This window comes from Drosophila mojavensis, unplaced genomic scaffold, assembly GCF_018153725.1.
Source record: "Drosophila mojavensis isolate 15081-1352.22 unplaced genomic scaffold, ASM1815372v1 contig_19, whole genome shotgun sequence".
NCBI classification, from domain to species: domain Eukaryota; kingdom Metazoa; phylum Arthropoda; class Insecta; order Diptera; family Drosophilidae; genus Drosophila; species Drosophila mojavensis.
The window spans coordinates 4,079,847-4,102,504 of NW_025318726.1; the positions used below are offsets into that span (position 1 = coordinate 4,079,847).

Consider the following 22,658-nt stretch of genomic DNA (forward strand, 5'->3'; position numbering starts at 1 on the left):
TATAAGCTTCAAAAGTTAACATCTCTCTGCATGTGAACTCAATTAGACTCTTAAAGTGCAGATCTTAGCAACGTATTTTCCAATTGAAAAGTCTACATGGAAATCTCATTGGCTTGTCTTATTAGTCCTACAAATCCTATGAATCGACTATGTCGAAGTGTTTTATTAAGAGATCAAGCTAAGTCTTATCACTTTAAATTTGCGTTGCGTTTCTCGTTTATGCCTTCCATTATAGCTGCGCGTATCAACGAGTTCCCGGTGTTGCTTAATTATTTTGAGCTTTTTCTTACTCAATTGTCTTTGACCAAGTCCCCTTTTTCTTCTCCTCTGAAAACATCTAGTTCTGATCGCCTATTCTTGTTCATCGAAAGAATAGCGACTCTATGCGAAAGACATAAATAGCCGTCTCGCTCTCACTCAGCGACACCCGGGACCACGTTCAGCAACCGCTATAGTTGTCTCTCTCTTAGTGATCAATCGATTAGTTTGAGCTGCCAGTCTTTCTCAACACTACTGCATCAGGAAATCCCATTGCAACTTTAACAACAGCGTAATATCGCACCGATACGACACGACCATACTGACGCTTACACGTCCCTGTGTAATTAGTTTATCATAATATCATTTCGACACATATATATTTTTCATATTTAATATTTCTTTAAATTATTCATATTTGCTATGTGAGTCATCTAGATATAAAGATATAGCCAGATGGGTTTATGGAATATGGACAACCTTGTATTTGAAATTATTATTTTTATTATAGTTATTAATATCTATTACTTTTACCCCAGCCGATCTCCATCTTAATGGTCTTATTTAGTCTAGGTCTAAGTCTCTATTGTCTTATTAGCGATTCATAGATCTTTGGGTATGCAAATCTTTCCTCATCTCATAATGCCCATTGACTGTCTGTGAGTGAGGTGAGGTGACGAACGTGGTCAAATACGCAATGAAAATCTGATCTGTCAAGCTCTGGTAACTTGAGCTCCGTCCCAAACTCAAGCGCATCTTCCACAACAGCCAGAGCCGTACGAAACGCAGCTCGAACGAAAGAGTGCAACATTTTATAGCTTTGAGGCACGTGCATGCAATTTTCATTCATACATTATTCATTCATAATGTGCTTTGGGTTAAGAGGAGTTCTGCAACCTAGACAACTGCCACAACTGCTGCAACGACTGCAACAACTGCAACGACAACAACAACAACAACGACAACCACTCGAATGGCATATGAGAGACAGCCAGAGCCATTCACATGTGGACTGTCTGCTTGGATGTTTCTTTGCCTTTGACTTGAGCTCTCTCTGGCTGAAATAGAAAAGCAGAAAAATAATTGCCAATTTCAAGTCAATTGCCTATTTACCCTGCTTATAGTTAATAGAGAAATCGCTGAAGCAATCACACGGAGCCTCTCTCTCTCTCTCTCTCTCTCTCTCTCTCTCTCTCTCTCTCTCTATGGGACTGTGTGTAAACTATGGATATATGATGGGGTTTTCATTTGCATAGACCCTGGCAATTGAGTTAATGCTGAAATTTTCCTAAATTGGCCCTTGGCTTGGGTTCTCTGATGCTGTTTGCATCTCCTCCTATATGACACCAAAATCATGCAACTGCTGAAAAACAGATTCAGAGCCAGTCTTAAGGTGGTAACTCAATTTATTTATTCAAATTGCTGTACAAAAACAAAATATTTAACTCAACAAGGCAATCGCAATGGGCAGAGCTCAACTAGTAGATACTCTGTTTATTATATAACATTTTTCAAAAATTCGAATCTAGAAATCACTGGAGATAATTTTGGCAATTTAGTTAGATAATTAGCTACATGATCAGCTTAGTAAAAACTTTAAAAACAAAATTTCAGAATTTCTTACTTGAGCTCTGATCACGGTGTTAAATGATTTTCTTTATCTCTGTCAGTGTACAGCTTTATAATCTTAGAGCTTAAAAGTCTAATGTGGTGACATCCTCTGATAGCGAATTAAATTTCAAAATAATTAATTAATAAATATTTTATACAAAACTTTATTGATATTAGAAATTAAAGTTAATAATGAAATCTAAGAAACATTCTACGGTCATATAACGAGTCCTAGATTCAAACTCACGGCCTCTAACTTCAAAGAGAAATATCACTTTCTATGTACTCAAAAGCTGTATTATAATAATTATATAACTTTGTGCAGCCGTTATCCCATTTTAACTTACTATCTTTTAAATAACATGACTGAAATCCATTTGCTATTAAAAATGTATTAAAAATATAAACTTATGTAAAATACTAACTAGTTACATTTGAAGAGAAGCTGAGGCTGAAGAGTTGATCAAGCGTAATTCTTAAACTGACCATTCAAAATCTGCTTTAAAACATATTAAACACTCCATTGTCTTCTTCAGTAGCACCTGAAAGCGCAGTGATTTGAGCCAAAACATGTAATACATATTTACTTATTTGCCACATTCATACGGACAAGCTACAGATAAGAGAAAATTTCTAATTTCGTTTATGCAAACCGACCGACAGACGGAAGCCAAATTCTCTTTTCAGTTTGTGAACGGGATCAGCACAAAAGCCTTAATTCATTTGTAGTTTTTTTTTTTTATTTTTTTTTTGCAAGATATGCAGACTTCACTCTATTTAACACGCCTCAAAAGGCGGTCTATTTATATCATATAAAATATATATGTATGTTCATCACACATCTATAGATGAAATCATGTAAGACCAGATTATTTACTTTCGCAAATCAGATTATGGTTATGGAAGAGAATAAGTAATGCTTCAATAATAGAGGTTAAACCATATACGACACATATTTTCTATAGCTGGAAGAAGATTCTACTTATGAAGATTCTACTTATAACGCCATCGTTAGCGCAAACCTCGATAATTCATGACTTACATATAATATCATATTCATTACAAATCATGATCATAAAATCTGTAAACTCCATTTGCACATCCAAAATCTCACAGGAAGTGCGCAACTTGACGCCAGAGTCTTTGCATTCGCATAACAGAGACATTTACAAAGCGACAGAACTCGAAGGTAAATGCTGCTCCGAGCTGGTCTGACGTAGCCTGGTCTGGCCTGGTCTGATGAGGCCCGGCTGCAGGTCCATGATTTATTTGACATAGTTTTGTTGTACTCGGGGCGTTGCATTAATTGAAATTGCAAATGCAGTCTGACAGAAGGGAAATAAATTGATAGAAGTATTATGCAGCTCTCGCATTTTGGGTGGAAATATTTCGCTTGGCCCATAAAACAAATTTATGGCCAAGAAAAGGGCTGGGCTCTCAAAATGCACGCATGTCAAAACAAAAGGGAGGCGCGTCGCCGAGCGGCGTTTATTAATTGAGGAATTATAAAATGTTCAAGCGGTGGCATATGAACAATGCCATAAAGATCTCCAAGATCAAAGCGATACACGATAATCGGGAGTAACCGAATATATTCGACTTGTGTGGCTGTCATATCAAAGGCCCATAAAACACCATAAAGAAAGGCCAGCCCTAAGAAAGTGCTCAATAAAGATATGTCCGAGTCGTATACGAAATGCGACTTGCCGGCCTCAAGAACTAATTTGAATAAAATCAATGAAACTTTGTCTGATAAAATGTGCAGAGATCTTTTATGGAGCGCGTTATCATAAATCAGCCGAGTACGCCAAATAAACTCCATATGGCATAAGGTATTTAGTGCCTAGGCACAGGTATGTAAATATCCACCAGATGCCGATATTCGATGATGATGCATGCGCCCTCAAAAGCTGCTGGCCAATACAAGTCTCGAAAATTTATGGCATCTTTAACGCATGGCATATCTGTCTGTCCAGGTGGGGGTCGGGTCACTCTAAGCTGGGCGGGAGAGAGCTGCTGCTTGTCTAGCTTGCCTAGGGCACTGCCCCTCGCAAGGCCCACATTAAATGCCGCTCAATTAAAAACGCAAAGAGTTTGTTAACAAGGCCAAGACTGACAAACTAAATATAGCCAAGGCATCCTGGACAACAAGTCTGCTAAACAACAACAACAACAGTCAAGAGCAATGCCAATGAGTGCCTGTTGAATGAATGAATGGGTTGAGTGACTAAATGTGAGTGAGTGACAGGCAAATGGCAGCCACAGGAGCTGATTTACATCAGTTGTAGCTACCTCTCTCTCTTTCTCTCTATCTCTCTCCTCTCAACATTAGCTTAATACTCTGTTCCCAACTCTTCTTTTATGAAATTGTACGTAAGAGACCGATTAAGACGTACCCGAAGCCATATAGCATATATATATTTCTGATGAAAGTAGCCCGGTGTAAAAGGCACCGTAAGCTCGTAAGCCTCAATATTCTTATATTAGACCTTTCAAGTCCATCGATGATACTACTGAAACTATTGATTTGCGATAGATCGTTGGATTTTGTTTGATCTTATATTCGATCAGATTGCATAGCATATCTAATATTAACAAGGAATTGTGTCTAAGTTTATAATACCTATTAATACATATTATCCTCTTACTATGTTGCCCATTGTGGGCGCTTATAACTAAAATAGCTAAGACGACTTTCTCTTAGTCATAGAATACGCCAAGCATCCCATAAATCATTTATATAATGCCTGAGTATTACCTATTTGTATGTTTATACAAAAAGACATTATTTGTGTTAGCAATTGTTATTGTTGTAGCTGTGCTTTGTGTGAATGAGCAATTACAGTTAATGCCAAAGTACAAATGGCAAATCGATGTGTTTGCTGCCGTGGGTGTAAAGTGTAATTAATTTGCTTGAGTGTGCCAAGAGCTTTCGTTTCGCGCAGTGTATGGTGAGGAGGGGAGGAGACGGGCACTTGAACTAATTTACAAGTTTCCTTATATAAGCATTTTGTGAATGAAGTCAAGTCTGTGTAGAGAACAATTCGAACAATAGAATATCTGTATGCGTGTGTCTGAATATATGTATGTATGTGTGAGTGTATTTATGCATATGATTAAAATCCAATTGGTGTGTGAGAAAATTGCCATTTCTTGTGGGCGTTAGCAGCTGCCTTTGTCAGAGGGAGACGGCAACGGAATTCATTCACAAAAGCCTAGTCAAGCGTCTAATGCTGGGCATGATCCACACCCACACACACACACGACAGGCAGCCATGGCGTTGTTTAAAGTGGAGCGCAGCCTGCCCTCATTCTCTCTCACTCACTCTCTCTCTCTCTCGCACGATGTGTTTTTTATTCAGATTTTCCTGCGCACAGCTGCAACATTTTGCAATTCAATTTGCAGTTAATCTTGGCCCAGCTGCATATGCAGCAGCGGCGGCAGCAGCCGCAGCCGCAGCAGCAGCAGAACTCGCCGTAACAGAGCCACACAACAAATTTATCAATGAAGCCACCCACATGGGCAGCGCTGCCTGCGCAGACGCCAGCTGCGACGTCTGCTTGGCGCGTAGGTGAGGACGCCTTGGCTGGTGGGCGGTCGCAGAGCAGCCAAGCAAACGAAAGCTTTTCAAAAGTTGTATCAGCTTAAAAAGCTTTCGGCTGCTTGCAAAGCTTTCGTTGGGTGTTATTTTTAGCTGCAGTGCTTTGCATGTGTGTATTTGTGTTTGACTAGAAAGCTCACAAGGATACTTCGCAGCAGCCTTTGACGAAAGTTTTTATGAATGCAGCAAGTGACGCAAGTTCAGCAGAGGCAGAGGCAGAGCCGGCAGCAGAAGCAGTGCACTGGCTGAAAGTCTGAGATCAGCTGCTATTTCTGTGCACTAATGTGCGTGTGTGTGTGTGTGTGTGGGCTGCGACGCCATGACTAAAAGCCTACTTAGAAATAGAAAGACCAACACACACGCAAACTTGGCACGAGCTGCAGTTGATTGCAAGCTGCAACTATCGTGCTAACCCTTGAGTGTGTGTGTGTGTGCATATGTGTGTGTCTAGCTAGAAGCTCAGTCTTTTTAGACTTGGGCAGGCAGAGAAAAGCATTTGAAAACAAACAAAATCACATTGCGGGGGTTGCTGTAGCCAATGTGTGAAACAGAGACAGCTAGCTGATCGCAGGCATATTCTCTCCTTATATACACGTGTGTGTGTGTGTGTGTGTGTGTGTACAATTGCCCACACAGTCAACACTTGGGCGACAGTCAACTGTCTAAGTAAGGCGATGATCGGCCCACGATGCGCCGTTGGCGTCGCCGTCGCAGCTGCGAGTGCTGCGGCTGTGACTGCGGCTGCGGCGGCTGCTGCTGCTGCTGCTGATCAAAAATTACTGAAACTGCGGCAAACAGTTTTTCAGTCACAGTTGAAACGCAAAAACGCAACCGGAAGGAAATTATCGGCTAAATAGTTAAAAATCTCATTTCGCGCTCTCTCGATTTACGCGCCAAGCACATGAGATCGTTAAGCAGCGTTCTCCATCCGAATTGCGTGTTTCAAATCAAAATTGCATCATCTCGCAACAGCAACAACAAAAGCAACAACAACAACAACAACAACAACAGCAGCTGCTGCTGCTGCCGCATCTTTAGCTGCTTATCGCTATCTCGCGTTTGCCTCGTCGCGTAATCGCAGTAGCCGGCGCGCATCCTTTGACTAGCTGCCCGGCCCGCCTTATCGCTGCCTGGCCATCTCTTGTAGTAGTCAACTACGTGAAGACCAAGTCGGAGCGGAGATCGAGTCGTCGTCTCAGTCGGAGTTGGAGTCGCGCGCCTCGTAATTAATTACAAACGCAGTCGCAAGATCGCTCGCAACTTTTTCCTTTGCAACTAGCGGCGCTCTCTGCCTCTCTCGCTCTCTATCTCGCTCTCACTCCGGTTTGCCGCTGAAAACTTCTTATTTACGCGCTATATCTTGATTCCAGCCACAGCCCGAGACTCGATTCTGTTGTGCCTCGCGTGCACCATCGACGACATCTGATTGCCTTTTTATGGCGGGTAAGTAGCTTGGCCCAGCACACTTCTCTCGCAGGGGTCTGCTATTGCCCAGGCTTAGCTGACATCCAAACAAGTCTATTAATGGGACAATAGTCACAGCCACACAGACAGGCAGACAGACTGATAGCCATGTGGAAGTCTTCCTTTGTGACTCTTTATGCCAATTTCATTTGGCGGATTATATATGATCTATGCGGCATTTTAATGGTAATACTTATGGGGTGATTCGATGAGGCTAATGCACAAACTATTCACATAATACTCTTAATATAATGATAAAAAATAATTCGAAATAAAACAGAAAATAACTGCTCAATAAAATATAAATTAAATAAGAAATAAGTGAACAATTTTATATATGTATATTATATATATTTGAATATGCATTTATATTTATTTGCATGTTAAATAAAAGTATAGTGGGATAATTTTTAATAAGAGAAGGACTCTACATTCTGTTAATTATATATTTGTAGTAATTTAAGAATATTTCTCTTATAAATACAACTATTTAATTGATTGTTTATGTTTAAAAACTCTTAGATTCGCATAGAGAAGCAGCTCAGTTAAGATGTTAAGGGAAGATGCGAAGTAGAATATGGATCTCAAACAATCTCTAGCATTCACTTTAATCACTTCACAAGAGAGATACAAAATCATCTTCGGCTTACTCACTAATATTTACATAAGTGGGAATATCAGATACTCGCACATCACGCCGTTATTTTTGTTAGCTTATTTCACTGTGAGTGCTTGAGTTATCCAAGTAGCAGCAAATGGAAGTAATTCCACATTTTAAGCAAAGGCTGACCACGAATATGCATACCCTATATGCCAGCTGCTTAATATGTCTGTTAAGCCAATAGCAGAGCTAAATATTTTGCAATTACAGCTGCCGCATTTAACAAGTAGTTATAAAGTGTAGCTCATTAAATATAATCGTATGACGGTGTAACAAATTAATTAGCTTGGCAAAACTTCGCACGCGTGTTTCTGTGCGAGTGCGCGAGCGTGCGTGTGTGTGGGTATGTATGTATGTAAGGCCCCCGCAATTGGCGCAGACAGAGATTGGCCAAATGCCAAATGTCGAGCTTGGCTCGTAGCATATGTGGTGCGTGGAGTTAAAGGTCAAAACTGCAATAGCACGAGGAGCACGAGGAGCACGAGGAGCACGAGGAGCAGGCGTTGAAAAGTGAGGCTAATTAAAACATATATTTTCGCTTCGGCTGACAATTATGTCAAGCATTAGCTAAACTCTGTTTGCAGCCAGCTGCAGCGGACCATTCAGAGTAGAAGTAGAAAAAATATATATAAATACGTATGTCTGTGTGTGTGTGTGTTTAAATGCTTCGACAAATATCAAAGTTGAGGCACGCGGCGAAAGCACGCTCCCTGCTCAATGAAGCAGCTGCCTGAAGTTGAAAGTTTAAGCAACTTTCCGTGTGACGTCACGCGAGCTTTTGTTCATTGATGACTGCATTTCATTCATCCCAGACACTTGTTCGATTCATGGCATTATTTGCCGCCATTTTGGGGCAACACTAGTTGCGCATCTGCCGCCTCCTGCTCAAGCTCCAGCTCCAGCTCCTGCTCCTGCTCCTGCTCTAGCTCTGGGTTCGGCTCGCTCTCCCAGTCAGCTCAAGCAGTGGCTGTCATAGCAACACATGCTCACACATACACTCACATACACACACAGCAGCAGGACCAACCCACACACGTGCCAGGCAGGCAGCAACCGCAAAGGGCAAAGTGCTATCCACAAGTACAGCATCATATATATATGTGTGTGTGTGTGCGTGTGGGCCTGCAAATTCTATCGCAGCTTTTCGTTGGCTCAAAAGCCAAGCAGAATGCGTGCATGCCTCTGTTTTGCTGTGTCTACAAATACATTAAATTAATTCGGCTTATAACAATAAATACAAATGTGGACTTAAATCAAATAGAAGAGAGCAATCTAGCTACAAGAATCCGCTCAGTTTGGAAAATTAGCTAGAGTTAGTTTCTCTTTCTATACTGATAAAAGATAATTTGCAAGTCTTCAGAAACATTCCATAAATATTCACATTTTTTTACTAAATCAATCCATAAAATGTAGATTATCAACTGCATATCACAGGGCATCAACTAGTCCATCACTCAACTAAAACTACATCTCATTTGCGGCGGGCCATCGGAACGTTTCCATGCCAATGCTGCAGCGGGGCTTTAAGTAGCTTTAAGCGCGGACTCTGGCGGGTTGGCGGCAGCTCCGCGACATTCCGGCTTGAGCTACTCATAGACTGGCATAGCCTATTAATAACGCATGCTGTAGAACTTTCCAGGGTATTCGTCGTACATTTATCTCTTCTGGAACATTGTTCTCTGGGAGTACGCTCTCAATTATCGTGAAAGTGTGGGCGTTTAATCGCATCTATTAGCAGCATGGGCAGGCACAGTTTTGCTATGCCCGCCCACTCGCCCACTCGTTGGCTTCAAGGAGTTCGACTGAAATTCCTTTGAAAAGGAAAACAAAATATTTGGCCACGCCCACAGTAACATTTAGCTAGTTAGTCAGTCCGTCTGTCCGTCAGTCAGTCAATCTGGCAGTCATGAATTAACATGTTCAAATTCCAGCGCAATATTTATTTCTGCTGTTATCCATAATGCTTGGACAATATTCCGCTGCTTTGTCCCTGCTTCACCCTCCCCCTCTTCTGATTGTTGCGATATGATATGTTGTAGTTGTTGTTGTTGCTGTTGTTGTTGCTGTAGCTACTTGTCGTTGTTTTCGTTTTGGGCGCCTCATATCTCATTCTCGTTTCCATTCGCATTCTCGCCGCGTTTTGATTGATGCTCAACTTTGACCTTTAAATGTCAAATAGGATGTGGGTTCTTTTTATTTCTTCTACTCCCTTTTATTCTTTTTTGGCATTGCCTGCAACTCTAATTGCTTGTTGCTGCTGCCGTTGCTATAGTTGTTGCTATCTCTCTCACCCACTCTCTCTTACTCTCTCTGGCTTTAGTTGTGGGTGGGAGAGTTTGCTTTAGTTCACATTTTAAGCGCTTGCCTTTCGCGGAATTACGGACTTAGCTAAAGGGCAGCTGCTAAATGTCAAAATATTCGACAAAATATAAAAGGTGGGCAGCTCTCATGCATAGCATTTGTTTGGCATTTGATTCAGGTGTAGCAAAACGATAATCAAACATGTTTCATTCACTTCGTTTCGAAATTTACAATTTTTCAGCCCATTTATTATATTTTATTTTTAATGACTCAAACAATAAACGGAGTTCATAATTCATCCGTTACTGCACGAGGACACCAACCAGTTGCTTATTTGCGTACAGCTAATTTGAAATATTAGTCATACGCCCCATGGGCCGATAAGACAAATGCTACACAAATACGTCATGCATTGGCATAATTGGCAACTATCAGTTAATGTTTCAAGTAGCTGGAAAAGTGAAAGCAATTGTCAATAGTTAAACTAGTTAAACAAATGACGCGATTTGTATATATTTTTCGTAATATATGTGTTGCCTAATCTATAGTAGTATCAGAAAGAGAGAGAGAGAGGGAGAGAGAGAGAGCGAGAGAGAGAGAGCCTATCGCTAGCTCAATTAATTAGCTCCGAGTCCAATGCGTTGACAATTTGTGTTGGGCCTCTTTATATTCTGCTACTCTCTCCCTCCCTCTCTCTTTCTCTCTCTCTCTCTCTCTCTCTCTCTCACTCTCGCTCGCCCACACGGCTGCTAGCAAGACAGGAGCTGCCGCCGCGTTGCCTATTGCAACAACAAATAGGAAATGCCGGTTTCTCACTCACATCGCAAACTTTTCCTCCTACACACACACACACACAGAGAGAGAGAGAGAGAGAGCGAGCAGAAGGAGAGCTGCTCGATTCGCCATTGAGCATTAAAGAAAATACAAAGCTTTATATGTGATAATATGACGATACAAAGCAACAATTACACTGATACAAATTTTACTCATATTTTGCTGCTGCTGTTGTTGTTGTTGTTGTTGTTGTTGTACTGCTCTCGTTGATGACGAGACGCAAACACTTTTCGGGCATTTCGTTTCGTTTGCCGATGTTGGCGCCGACGCAGCCGATTTGCCGCTTCTGCAGCTGTTGTTGTTGCTGCTGCTGATACGACTTTTCACCGTTGTCGACTTTTCCATTTTCATTTTCAATTTCCACTGCTCGCGCGCGTCAGTAGCGCATTGACGGCTCAGCAGCTCGTCTCGGCTGCTTTCCATTTCACTTTGCCACCCGCGACGCGCCGTCAACGAACGAGAAAATTCAAATTCAAATTGCCTACGCAAAAAATCACAGATTTGCATATCGCATATAACAAACAATATATAATATATTAAACAAACTTCAGTGCCGAAAATTTTGTGCGTTTACTTAAATAAGAAAAAAGAGCAAGGAAAAAGAAAAACAAAATCATAATGTAACTTCCGTCGGCACTTCCAGAAATCGAGAGACAGTTTTTAGACGAAATATTTATCATCGGTTTTTTTACAACATTTTGATGACCAATTTTATAGAGTTTATGAAATATTTATGTAAATTTAGTGAAACTATTATTGCGGCTCAATTAAAATTTTTGACCTCTTTTATGTACAACATGAATAGAGAAATTTAAATTAGTGCAAAAACACGAAATCATGCTGCAGATCAGACTTTGACAAGTTTCAAGAGGAAGGTAACTATAAATTACAGATGATGTTCCTATAATATGTAGAATAAAACAATCGGAAAAGCCGAACAGGTGGCATGAAAAATAATCGTGTTTTCTTGTGACTGGATATGAAAATATATGCATCAGGATTAAAGATCTTAAAAGACTTAACTATACGGAATACGAGAAACATATATAGAATGCATTTTGCGTAATATATATACATATATATACCTCTTAATATATATTCACAATATTCACGAATATTTGTAAAAAGAATGAAAAATAAGTAAATAAATATATATTATTTTGAAAAACCTGCCTTGAATAATTTTAAATTTTTATTGGGGTATATTAATAATGTTACTATATTTTGGTAATCAATTATATAGGTCATTTGGAATATTGGATGTAGTTATTCCGACTCAATACAGCTTATTGATCTCTTTTATCCACTGCATAATAAAGAAATATAACTTTAAATTATGCTAAGAATTATACTGTTATAAATTGCAAGAAAATATATATATTAAATGAATTTGGCATTTTCTCTCAAATATAATTGAATTGCTAATATTGAAAAATACTATAATATGATTATTACAATTGTATCTCTTCTCTAGTGGATCAGTTCAAATTTTTGAAATGGTGTTAGAGATTAAGTTTTGAGAAAAACTTGTAATGTATATAAGTCATACAATATTTAATAGATATTCAATAGAGCATGTAAGGAAAAAGCCATGTAATGCATGGATATAAAAAATATACGCATGAAAACATATACTATGGAAAAGGAGCTATAGATGATATATATTCCGCACATATGCATATAATATACATTTAACAATTATTATGTATATAATTGTGTGTTATTTAATTGATTATGAGTGTAATGAAGTGAGTCTTGAGAATATAATGATTAAACTTAAACAATTTTCACACACACCGACGACTTCAACTTTTTTAATCACCTATGGTTACTTCTTTACTCTCCCAGTGTTCTTCTTCTTGAACTGGTGTTGCCACCCTGTTGAGATTGTGTAACCAGGGTGTGACACCGACAAAGCTTCTCATGAAACTTTACATGCATATAACATATGTTTAATAATATAGTATATAAATATTATAAATATATTATGTAAATATCATTTTTGAATAATTTTATATTTTATTTGCCATTTCAGATCTCAGCAAAAGCTAATCAATTATTTAAAGAAATTCCTTTTGGGAAAATATCTAACTAAAGACTGATTTGACAACAAAAAAATCAATTCAATCAAGTGGAAAACAAGTGTGAAAACCCTATAGAAAAATCTAAATCAAAGTGTGAATATTAGTTGAGCTGGAATTAAAAATTAAAAGTGAATGTTTAGTAAACAAATGGAGTCAGCTGTGCTCTTGGTGCATTTTATTTTTTGTTTTCCGTTCGGTTTTCGTTTCGTCCTCGATCCACCTTCAGTTTCATTCATCTCGTTTCGCTCCTCGCTCGTTGCAAACGCGCTCGCTCCCGAAAATGTTGCTGACAATGAGGCGACAGAATGAAGTGATAAGCAGCCAGCAGCATTCCACGACGACAGCCCCAGCCACGCCCTCGCCGCCCACGGCCAGTCAATCAGCCACGCCCGGCTTGAGCCTGGTGCCCACTAGTCCAGCCGCGACGCAGGACTCCCTGAACACGCCCACCACGCCCCTCAGCCGCAATCCGCTGCAGTCCTTTGCTGCACCACCCGCACCGCCGCCCATTGCAGTGCCCGCCTCGGCGCCCGCCTTCGGCTACTACAATAGCACCACCAGCTCAGCTGCGACCAGCTCGCCCGCGCCCACTTACCTGCACCACGCGCCGACTCCTGCTGGCAAGGACTCCGCCGGCCATTCCGTGGAGCTTGACGAGTACGTGGATATTCTGCAAGTGCAACAGTTGCTGCTTGACTCTTCCGCGGCTGCGGCAGCGGCTGCCCTCCCGCCCCCCGACAACCAGCAGCAGCAGCAGCAGCAATTGCACCAGCAGGAGCAGCAGCTCGCTAAGCCGCGACCGCGCATCAATTTGCAGAAGGCATCGGAATATGCCGCTCAATTAGCGCAGGGTAAGTGAAACCACTCAGTGGCCGGTGGAGCATAGGCACTGATGCCCCTCCCGCTCTTCTTCTTTCTTGCGCAGCTGAGACATCCTCGCCTGCCTCGCGCCGCGTTCTCCTCGACTATCCGAGCCCCTACTTATACGGCAATCACTATCACCACACGCCGCCAAGCGAGGACCTCGTGGCCCTTTGGTTTGGTAGCAATGGAACAGGTGAGTCCTCCACCAATCCCCTCCTTAACGAATAACTAAGCCTGCAGTCATATTTGAAGCTGATCAGATGCAGCGAGGGGAGTTTAAGTCGAATTGTTCTATACTCTAGCAAATGTGAAATGTGTAAAGAATTCCATTCAGTAAGCGAAGAGAAAGAATTGCAGAAATTGTATATATGTACAATAAATATAAATACATATGTATATATTCATTTAACCTACAATCTATATTTGTGTTTGAAAGCGTTCCAAAATGTGCTCCAACTTTAATAACCCAAGCCCATACAAAAAGAGAATAAAGGGTATAAAAATGTTATGAAAATCTATTCATCAGTCAGAAGTGGGCGTGGCATAGTCTATGAAGTATTCGTATACATATGTACATGGATTAAAGTATTTCAAATGTGCAAACCTAGCTCTTATTCAGATATAACTATTTTTTGTAGAGTATATTCAGAAGAGTATGTTTATCCCGTCTCTCTCTCTCGCTCTCTCTTTGTCGCTCCTTCAATGATGCATTCGCCTGTATTATTGCATAATTTGCTGTCGCTCTGGCAAGCCGCTCGCTCATGTCCCTCAAAACTATCGCAGCGAGCTATAAATCGCCAAAAAAAAAAAAATAAAATAAAATAATCTATGAACGAGCTGACAGCTAAAGCTGTTCCCCTCTCACACTGGAGACTCAATCCCCATCCTCCTCCTCCACTGTCTCTGTCTCTGTCTCTGTGTAATAGCTCAATAAATATACATTTTTGGCGCACTTTGATGCAGTTCGCTCGCAATTTGTGGGGACGGCGCTTGGCCTAAGGCGCCACGCGACGTTTGCGTCTCATAGAGTCGACAACTCTTTTGAAACGTTGCCAAAAACTTGAAATTGAATTTGGCCAAATGATGCAGCGCCCTTTCGGCTTGTTTTTCTTTTCCCCCAATTATTGCTCAGGGAATAAAGAGAGTGTATTAATTTCCTGCAGCTTTACTCTAATCGCACCTTCTTGTAAATTTTCATTTTAAGATCGTTTCCAAACAAATTGAAATTATATGTTGCCCGCGGATATACTCTCTGCTGATCAAATTTGGACAGCGAACGGGCATTGTGCAGTCTGTTACGCCCAATTGCAACATTGCTACTCTGTTTGCCTTCTACCATGGCAATGGGCAACAGGTGTTGACTTGGTTGCGGACATGGCCCGCTCCCTGCCCCCGACATCCAAGCGAATTGCGAATGCATGCGACGTCGCCATCGTCACACGTTCCATCGATTATTCGTCTGGCTTGGGTTCGCTCTGCCAAAACATAGCCCCAGCGCCAAGACCACCCAAAGTGTGTCAATGTTTGGCACCGACATTGCGCGCTTCTTATCGTGGAAAGATCCACAAAAAGATCTTTACATAGAGCAGTAGAAGCACGGCTAATTCGAATAAGACTATTCATACTATAAATTGGCATTCATTTCATTGAAACTACATGAGACTACAATGACAATGAAATTCAAGAAGTGTGGTATAAAATGAGATGATACAAAAGATGCGAATATAGACTGGTGTGAGTTATCTGGTGGAGTGAAAGTGTTAAGAGACCTAAGACTGTGGACGAGTGGAAGGATTTCACGACGAAAGTATAGAAGTTGGGTGGTTTGTGTTCTCTTTTATCAAGGCGAGTCTTGGATTACGGATCATTTAGTTTTAAGTCTACTATAATGTATTCATTCTTGGCAATAGGAAAACCAAAGAAACGTCTTATAATGTGAGTTAAGGAGATGCTGTTTAACAAAAAGAAGACTCAAATATCGATTTAAGTTATTTGACTACATCCAATCTTTGAAAGAATTTTAATATATATCAAAGCAAATTCTCTTTAAATTGTAAATCTAAATATCAAATATTAAGCAATATATAAATTAATTAAAAATATGTGAACATGTGCTCGTCCAATTGCAAATCTTGAAAATTTAGTAACATTGATACTCTGTCTCTATATTCGTATATGTCTTGGAGCTAATGACATTGGTTAACAGAGCAAAATTTCTCCATGCAGCAAGACTTAAGTTTCAATTTGCTGCTCCAAAAAAAAAAAACAATTCATATCAAGATTGTGATTAAACTGATACTGCGTCTGGTTAGAATTGTGATTGCGATTTCAATGAAGCCGAACCCCCTTTGAGAACGACCAAGCGAACGAGCAGCAGACCAAACGCAGTTTCAAGTACTCGGATTCCCAAGATGCACGCAAATTGTCTTAATTAATTAATATCGTAAATAAGCGACGGCGTTTAAGTGCCGAAGCATAGCAAAAAAAAAAGGAAAAACAAGAAAAAATCATAACAATAAAAATATCAAATAAAATCTCTCTCATGGCAAAGTTAATTAGCCAGGAAATGACCCCGGCTGACCGATCAGCAAGAACAGCAGCAGCAGCAATTGCAACTACAGTAGCCACACAGCTGAGTGACCCTAATCGACAGGAAGCTGACTCAATCTGAGCGACAGACAGAGAGACCTACGGACAGACAGACAGCAGCACTGAGAGACAGGCCATGGCCACAGTGTTTGCACATTCAGCTGCACTTCACTTGCAATCAATATTCATAAATCTCTCTCTCTCTCTCGCTCTCTCGCTCTCTATCTATCTCTACAAAGGTATACCAATTAATAACGTGACCCGTTTTGTATATGCTGTGCACTCCATATACATATATATGGACTGTGTGTATATATATTTACATATATTTATATGAAAATCAAGCTGGGTGATCGTTTCCAATGAAAATCACACACAAAGCCTTTCAGCGTTTGTCAACGACGTTGGCACCGCGGCAACAACAGCAACAACAGCAGCAACAGCGACTGGCAGCAACACGATGCTGCAGTCAAGAAAACTGCAAGAAAACGCGAGTGCCTCAGGCAGCTGGGAGCGACTACAAAATACCCTGTAAACCGAAGTTAAAAGTAGAGCTTTATTTTAAGAAGGCCAAATTCTTAAAAAAAAAATATTTTTGACACTATGACTGAAGAAGCAGACAATTTATAAAATAATTTTAAAATGTAAAACTTTTCAGGTATACGAACTAATTCAAGGTTTTACTTTGATTAATTACTAAAGGATAAGCTGAATTAATTAATTACACAAATTAAGTTATGAATTTATGTATAGTACTATTTTTTTTTTTTTTTTTTTTTTTTTTTTTTTTTGACTATCATAAATGGATGCCTCTGATTTATTCTCGATTTATATCGAAAATGTAAAGACATCGATCGATAACTTTTCGTGATTTTCGAGCATTCATACTACCCTCGCTTAGCCCCCTTGATATATACGGTATAATTAAGGCGACAATCGAGACTGTGGCAACCTTTGCGCCTTGTGCAACGGAAATCGCTGACATGGACCACACCATGGGCACAGCTCCCAGCTTCGACGACTGCCAGCTCGCTGCCTCCCGGCCAGTGAGGCTTGCCTAATGTTTAATTAAGGTGATTGCAGTGCGGTCACCTGGACCTTGTTGCTGGTGGTGGTGGTGGTGCTGGTGTTGGTGGTGCTGCTGCAGTTGTTTGCTGACAACAACAGCTCACGAATGATCACCAAATTGGTTTGTAAGGATTTCTAAGCGTGCTGCGCCTCGCCATGTCAAACACTTTGGGCCAAAGGACACGCTGCCACGCCCCACTCAGCTGCCGCGCTGATTGCCGTCGCTTTAATGAAGATTAATTGCAATCAGTGCGCCAGTTGAGCGGCGATTAATTGCAGAGCGCGAACGCGACTTGCCAAATGGAAATGAGCTAAGGAAACTGCGCAGACTTCCTTTCAGCATGCTTGATGATGTGTATTGGCCATGGCTTTGCCTTTGGCTGTGTCTGCGACTGCGACTGTGGCTGGCACTGTGCCTGTGATTGAGGCCTGAGCTGTGGTTCACAAGTTCACGATTTGCGGGCAACTTAATTGCCATTTGAATGGGCAAATGTGCCATTCAGCATTCAGTACTTTGTTGGTGGCACAATCCAGCTGATGAATTGCAGGCGCAGAGACAGAGACAGAACAGAGATAGAGATAGAGACAGACTGAAGGAACCGCACAACTGCCACAGTTCGTCATAGCGAGAACCACCACAAAGCAGCAGCTGCACCACCACCACCAACAGCTACTTTAATGAACCTGAAGAGCTTATCAATTTGATCAGCTATGCGAAGTGAATCGAACGAGATTAACATCATTCTTAATGGGATCGAAAAGTGTGCCATGAATGGATTTAATAGACGAATTCAAAAAATATTATATTTATGATATCAAACATGACTTAAGAGAATTAATGGATATAATATGCGAGCTCAAATCTAATATAATTTATGTAAAATATAATCTAAATGAAGTACTCTCTATCCAATGTTGCCAACGTCAGGGGTATGAGTGAAAACAGGCAACGCTAACACAAAAACCAGCTCTTAAACAGAAAATTACCATACCTATTTGCCATATTCCGATCAATTTTTGTCCTTTCGAACATCGATAAATACTTATCGTGGTTCCGGGTTTTTAACTATGGAACAACTTTGGAATTATAAAATAGTATAGACTATGATTTTAATATTATAAAAAAATATCCTAATATTATTTCATTTCAATTGACCTATTTTTCTTATATTAAATATTTTATCAGTTTTATTTAATTTCAATTTTTTTATTTTATTCAATTTTTCGTTTTCATATTCTTCCAAATGTTATATACATTGTCGATCTGGACAAAGAGTTGAGTCAAACTGGATCAAAGCAAAGTCGCCATGTACCGTAGAGCATATCCTACAGGCAAAACGATATGACATGCATTTAAATTTAATATTCGTCTATAATCGACGAGCTTATCTTTTCCCGATAGTTCATTTGACTTTCATGTTATCGATAAAAATCGACAATTTGATTTTCTACTTTAAGCATTGTTCGAATGTAACAATAAATGAAAGCACTTTATTTAAACTGAAGATTCCTCTGATAAATACGTGAATATTTGGTATATTGACACCTCACTAAAATTCGAGGTAAAACCTGTTTCAAATACTAGACCTTTGGGTGATACAGATAAGATTCCATAGTACTGCTCAGAAAATTCTATTACAAAAGTCAATTTAAAGGAAACGGCTTTCCACAATTCATATCCCATAGTACACCCCATAAACGTGCCTCTCTGTGGGTATTGAGTATATATTGTACATTGCTTGTTTATGTACGCTTTAAAGTAGTGAAAGTGAAGCACTCATATTTCTTATATTTAGATATACTTTGTATTTAATTTTAGATTGACAAAAATTGCATTCACATCTTCACACACATGTGCACAAAATATTTAGTAGTTTCTTATGCGTATTATATCTTGTATTTCTGTATATTGTCACCTGTTTGCATAACATTTAAATTGGCGCCAGCCTCGAAGCCAGACTCCGTCTGCGGTTCAGTCCAATTGAATAAAATCAAAAACTTGGATCAAAAACCGCAACACGTGGGCAGCTTTTTTCTGTGGTTTAACTTAAGTTATAATTTGTGGCTCGCTTTAACGGCTTTCAAAGTGAATGCGTCGTCGGCATCATGCAGCTAAAAATAGAGGCACAGCTCAGGTGCCCAAAAGCTGCCATGAAATAGAGCCGTAATACGAGTAGCCATCGATCTACGCACATATTCCTATACATACATATATACATAAATGTACATATATGTATGTCCGTGGGTGTAGATATGAACCTTGTCATATTCGGACACAATTTGACTAACTTTAGAGGAGAAACTCTCTCGCTTAAAGGAAGATTATAATTTTGAACGAGAGCTGAGAAAAGATTACATGAGAAAAACATATATACATATATGATATATATACATATATAATTGATAGACTAGATAAATGATATAGTTCACCCAGGAGAAATGAACAACTATTTAGTAATATATCTGGTTTCAAAGCATCCTATAATAAGATCTATAGCTCTAAGCCTTACATCTATATCGCATATAGTATATATAGTGCCTAACCGTTTCACTTTTTTTGTTGAATGGTTCGAGTTTGAATGGAAGACATCTATGAATGGTTGCAGCTCTTGCTTTTTAGCTACTTGCGATTAAGATCAGCTCAGAGTTTTGCCCACGCTTTAGCTATAACCTGTTGGCGCCGCCGTTTGTTAGAAGTCGACAGCGACCCACGCAGCAGATAAATAAAATTTATATACAATATATTTATTAAGCAAAACAAACTGAGGAACAAATCTGAAAACCACAAAACAATCATTAAAGCCATGCAGCGCATAAACTACATTTGAAATCTTTTGGATTCCCAACCGCAAATCTATTATGCTAGCTGAGATCGGAACATGGAAGCACAGATACAGATATGGGTCCATAGCCGCAGCCTCGCTTCTATCTGTATCTATATTTATATCTGTATCTGCATCTGTATCTGTACCGGAGTTGATTTCATTCATGACTCGCAGCTCCATTCATAAGCTGCGCATTTCTAGTTTAAGGTAAGCCACCGAGCAACACCTACCTCCAGCTCCAGCTGCCAACTGCCAACTGCAACTGCAACTGCATATTATTTATACATATATGCATGTACACATATATGTGCACAGACTTGCATTTATTTTTTGGGGTCACATGTTGGCGTGTGTTGCAAATTAAATTTGCAAATTATAGGCTGTCCGCAGCGGGTTTCCGGTACAACAACATCCAATAAAAAACAAAAACAGAAACAGAAACGCAATCCAGTGCAGAGACATTGCTCTTTCTCTCATTCAGGACGCTTCAAATGTGTGGCAAGGCAAACAAACCAAAACTTAAGCTGGGCCTAGAGTCGAGCTTCGAGCTACACTTTATCACTCGCTTGGACAAGCTCAATGGATATTCATACAGAGCAAAGCTCATATATATGTATATATGCGCCATATATATACTGAACTATTTGAACTGTCATGCCACCAAACGGAGCTGTTGCTCCGTTCGCAGTTGGACTCGTTGCCACAATCAACTCTCGTCTCGCCTGACATTTGAGTTTTGAGGCGAAATGTCAGTCAGCGCTCAAAAAGTTTGTTCGCTTCACTCTTCCAGTGCTTCACTGTAGAGCGCTCGACCAACTCAACTTCGTGGCCTGCTGAGCTCTTTTGCCACTAAGATGCTGTACAAAGTATGACAAATGTGATATTTAGCAACTGTTGGGGGAATCGTCGTATACCCTAGAAAAGCGCTAAACTTGAGAGGATAAAATGCCTTTGACAGATTCCCAAACATTAGCTTAAACAATCAATTTCTCCCGTATCTCCCATGTGATCACATACCTATTATCAACATATCTTTCGATCGATCTATCCATCTAACCTGAATGTATCTCTATTAATATGATCGACAATATATCAAATATGATTGCTAAACATATAAACAAACTAAATATGGAATTTTTTCCTTTATAGTTAAAAAAAAAACAAAATTTGTGGAAACCTTTACAAATCAAGTTAGAGATGAATGAGACCACATAGATACTATATAGAGACTATATGAATAGTGACAATATAGTTAAAATTAAAATATAATCAAGTTATAAATATTTTTCAATCAATTCAGAAAATATTTCAAATAATAATAGTTGATGAATGAATATAAATATAAATTAATATATATATATAGAAATATAAATATTTACTTACCATAGAATTTTAATAGCACTTCTCTGACAGTTACAAACCAAATGCGGTTGCTCATGGGACCCTAGACCTCATCAAGAGTATATGAAAGAGGGGCAGTCAGCCAGTTCACTAGATTTCCAACTAAATTTGGTAGTCAAATAATTTACATCAACTTTATGCGGTTTATTGTTTTCCTTGTTGTTGTTGTTGCGTGATTCGAAGTTTTTTTTGTCGAATTTTTTTGTTTTTGTTTTTGTTTTTTTTTTTTTTTTTTTGAGTTCGAGTTAGTTTTGTGGGTGGGCGTAACGCGCGCGCAGCTTTCGACCCACTCAGTTGGCGTTTGCCTTGTTTGGTGCCGCTTTGGAGGAATCGCCGCCGAGGCAGTTGCTCAAATTTGATTGGTGGTCAAATCAGTTGGCCCGAGTTTCAAGTGCGTTTCCCTCGGCTGGCCACTTGACATATTTCAATGAAGCAGTCGCAGCAGCAGCCAATACGAAAATAGAGACAAATGAACAAGTGTGCGCGGCTAGGGAGTGCCCGACTGCTAGATGCCCAGCACCGATCGCTGGCATTTCAACTAGAAATACAAGCACCGAATAGAATCTACACTGCATTCGCATTTGAGGGGGACTAGAGCTAATATGCTAAATGCAAACCAATCGAATCTCACTTGATTTGCATCTCCTAGAGGGTAACATGAGTATATAGAGACGGCGTTAGGGACTCATAAAGAGAGTCCAACAAATTACACGCATATTTTCTAATGAGCCGCGCAGATCGCCATGGTTCGCAGCGACTCGGCTCATTCGGAACGGACCAAAGATTTCCACTGCGGCCAACAGCAAGAACATTCATTTCCATCTGTCTATCTGTCTAAGATTTATGCTTGGTTTCCCTTGAAGCATCTTGACAGAAAAATCGCTATATGCATATGGCCACATGAAGGGAGGGGGCACTCGGCCGATTTTGGAGCAAGTGCCAATGGCGTTTGCCAAGTTTTTCTTTCTGCTTTAGATATCGTTAGCACAAAGTCAAACAATGTGTTTTCTTTCCTTCTCGTTTTCTTTGCTGTCAATTTTGAAAGATGCGACGATTTGTGACTAAGGCGCACAGAAAGCAGCCTAATTAGCGCGGC

General features: G+C 39.9%; 1 protein-coding gene across 2 annotated transcripts in view; it reads left to right on the forward strand.

The window, feature by feature from the left end:
• The first annotated feature begins 12,771 nt into the window (after positions 1-12,771).
• Positions 12,772-22,658, forward strand: part of LOC6572135 (putative uncharacterized protein DDB_G0271606) — a 53,508-nt gene continuing 43,621 nt past the window's right edge. The window contains exons 1-2 of one of the 2 annotated variants that reach the window (XM_001998251.4): positions 12,772-13,666; positions 13,741-13,872. In XM_001998251.4, the coding sequence (XP_001998287.3) occupies positions 13,096-13,666; positions 13,741-13,872 (703 nt within the window). In that variant the 5' untranslated portion in view covers positions 12,772-13,095. The remainder of the gene's footprint in view (positions 13,667-13,740; positions 13,873-22,658) is intronic. The other variant, XM_032733521.2, reaches the window with a different exon arrangement.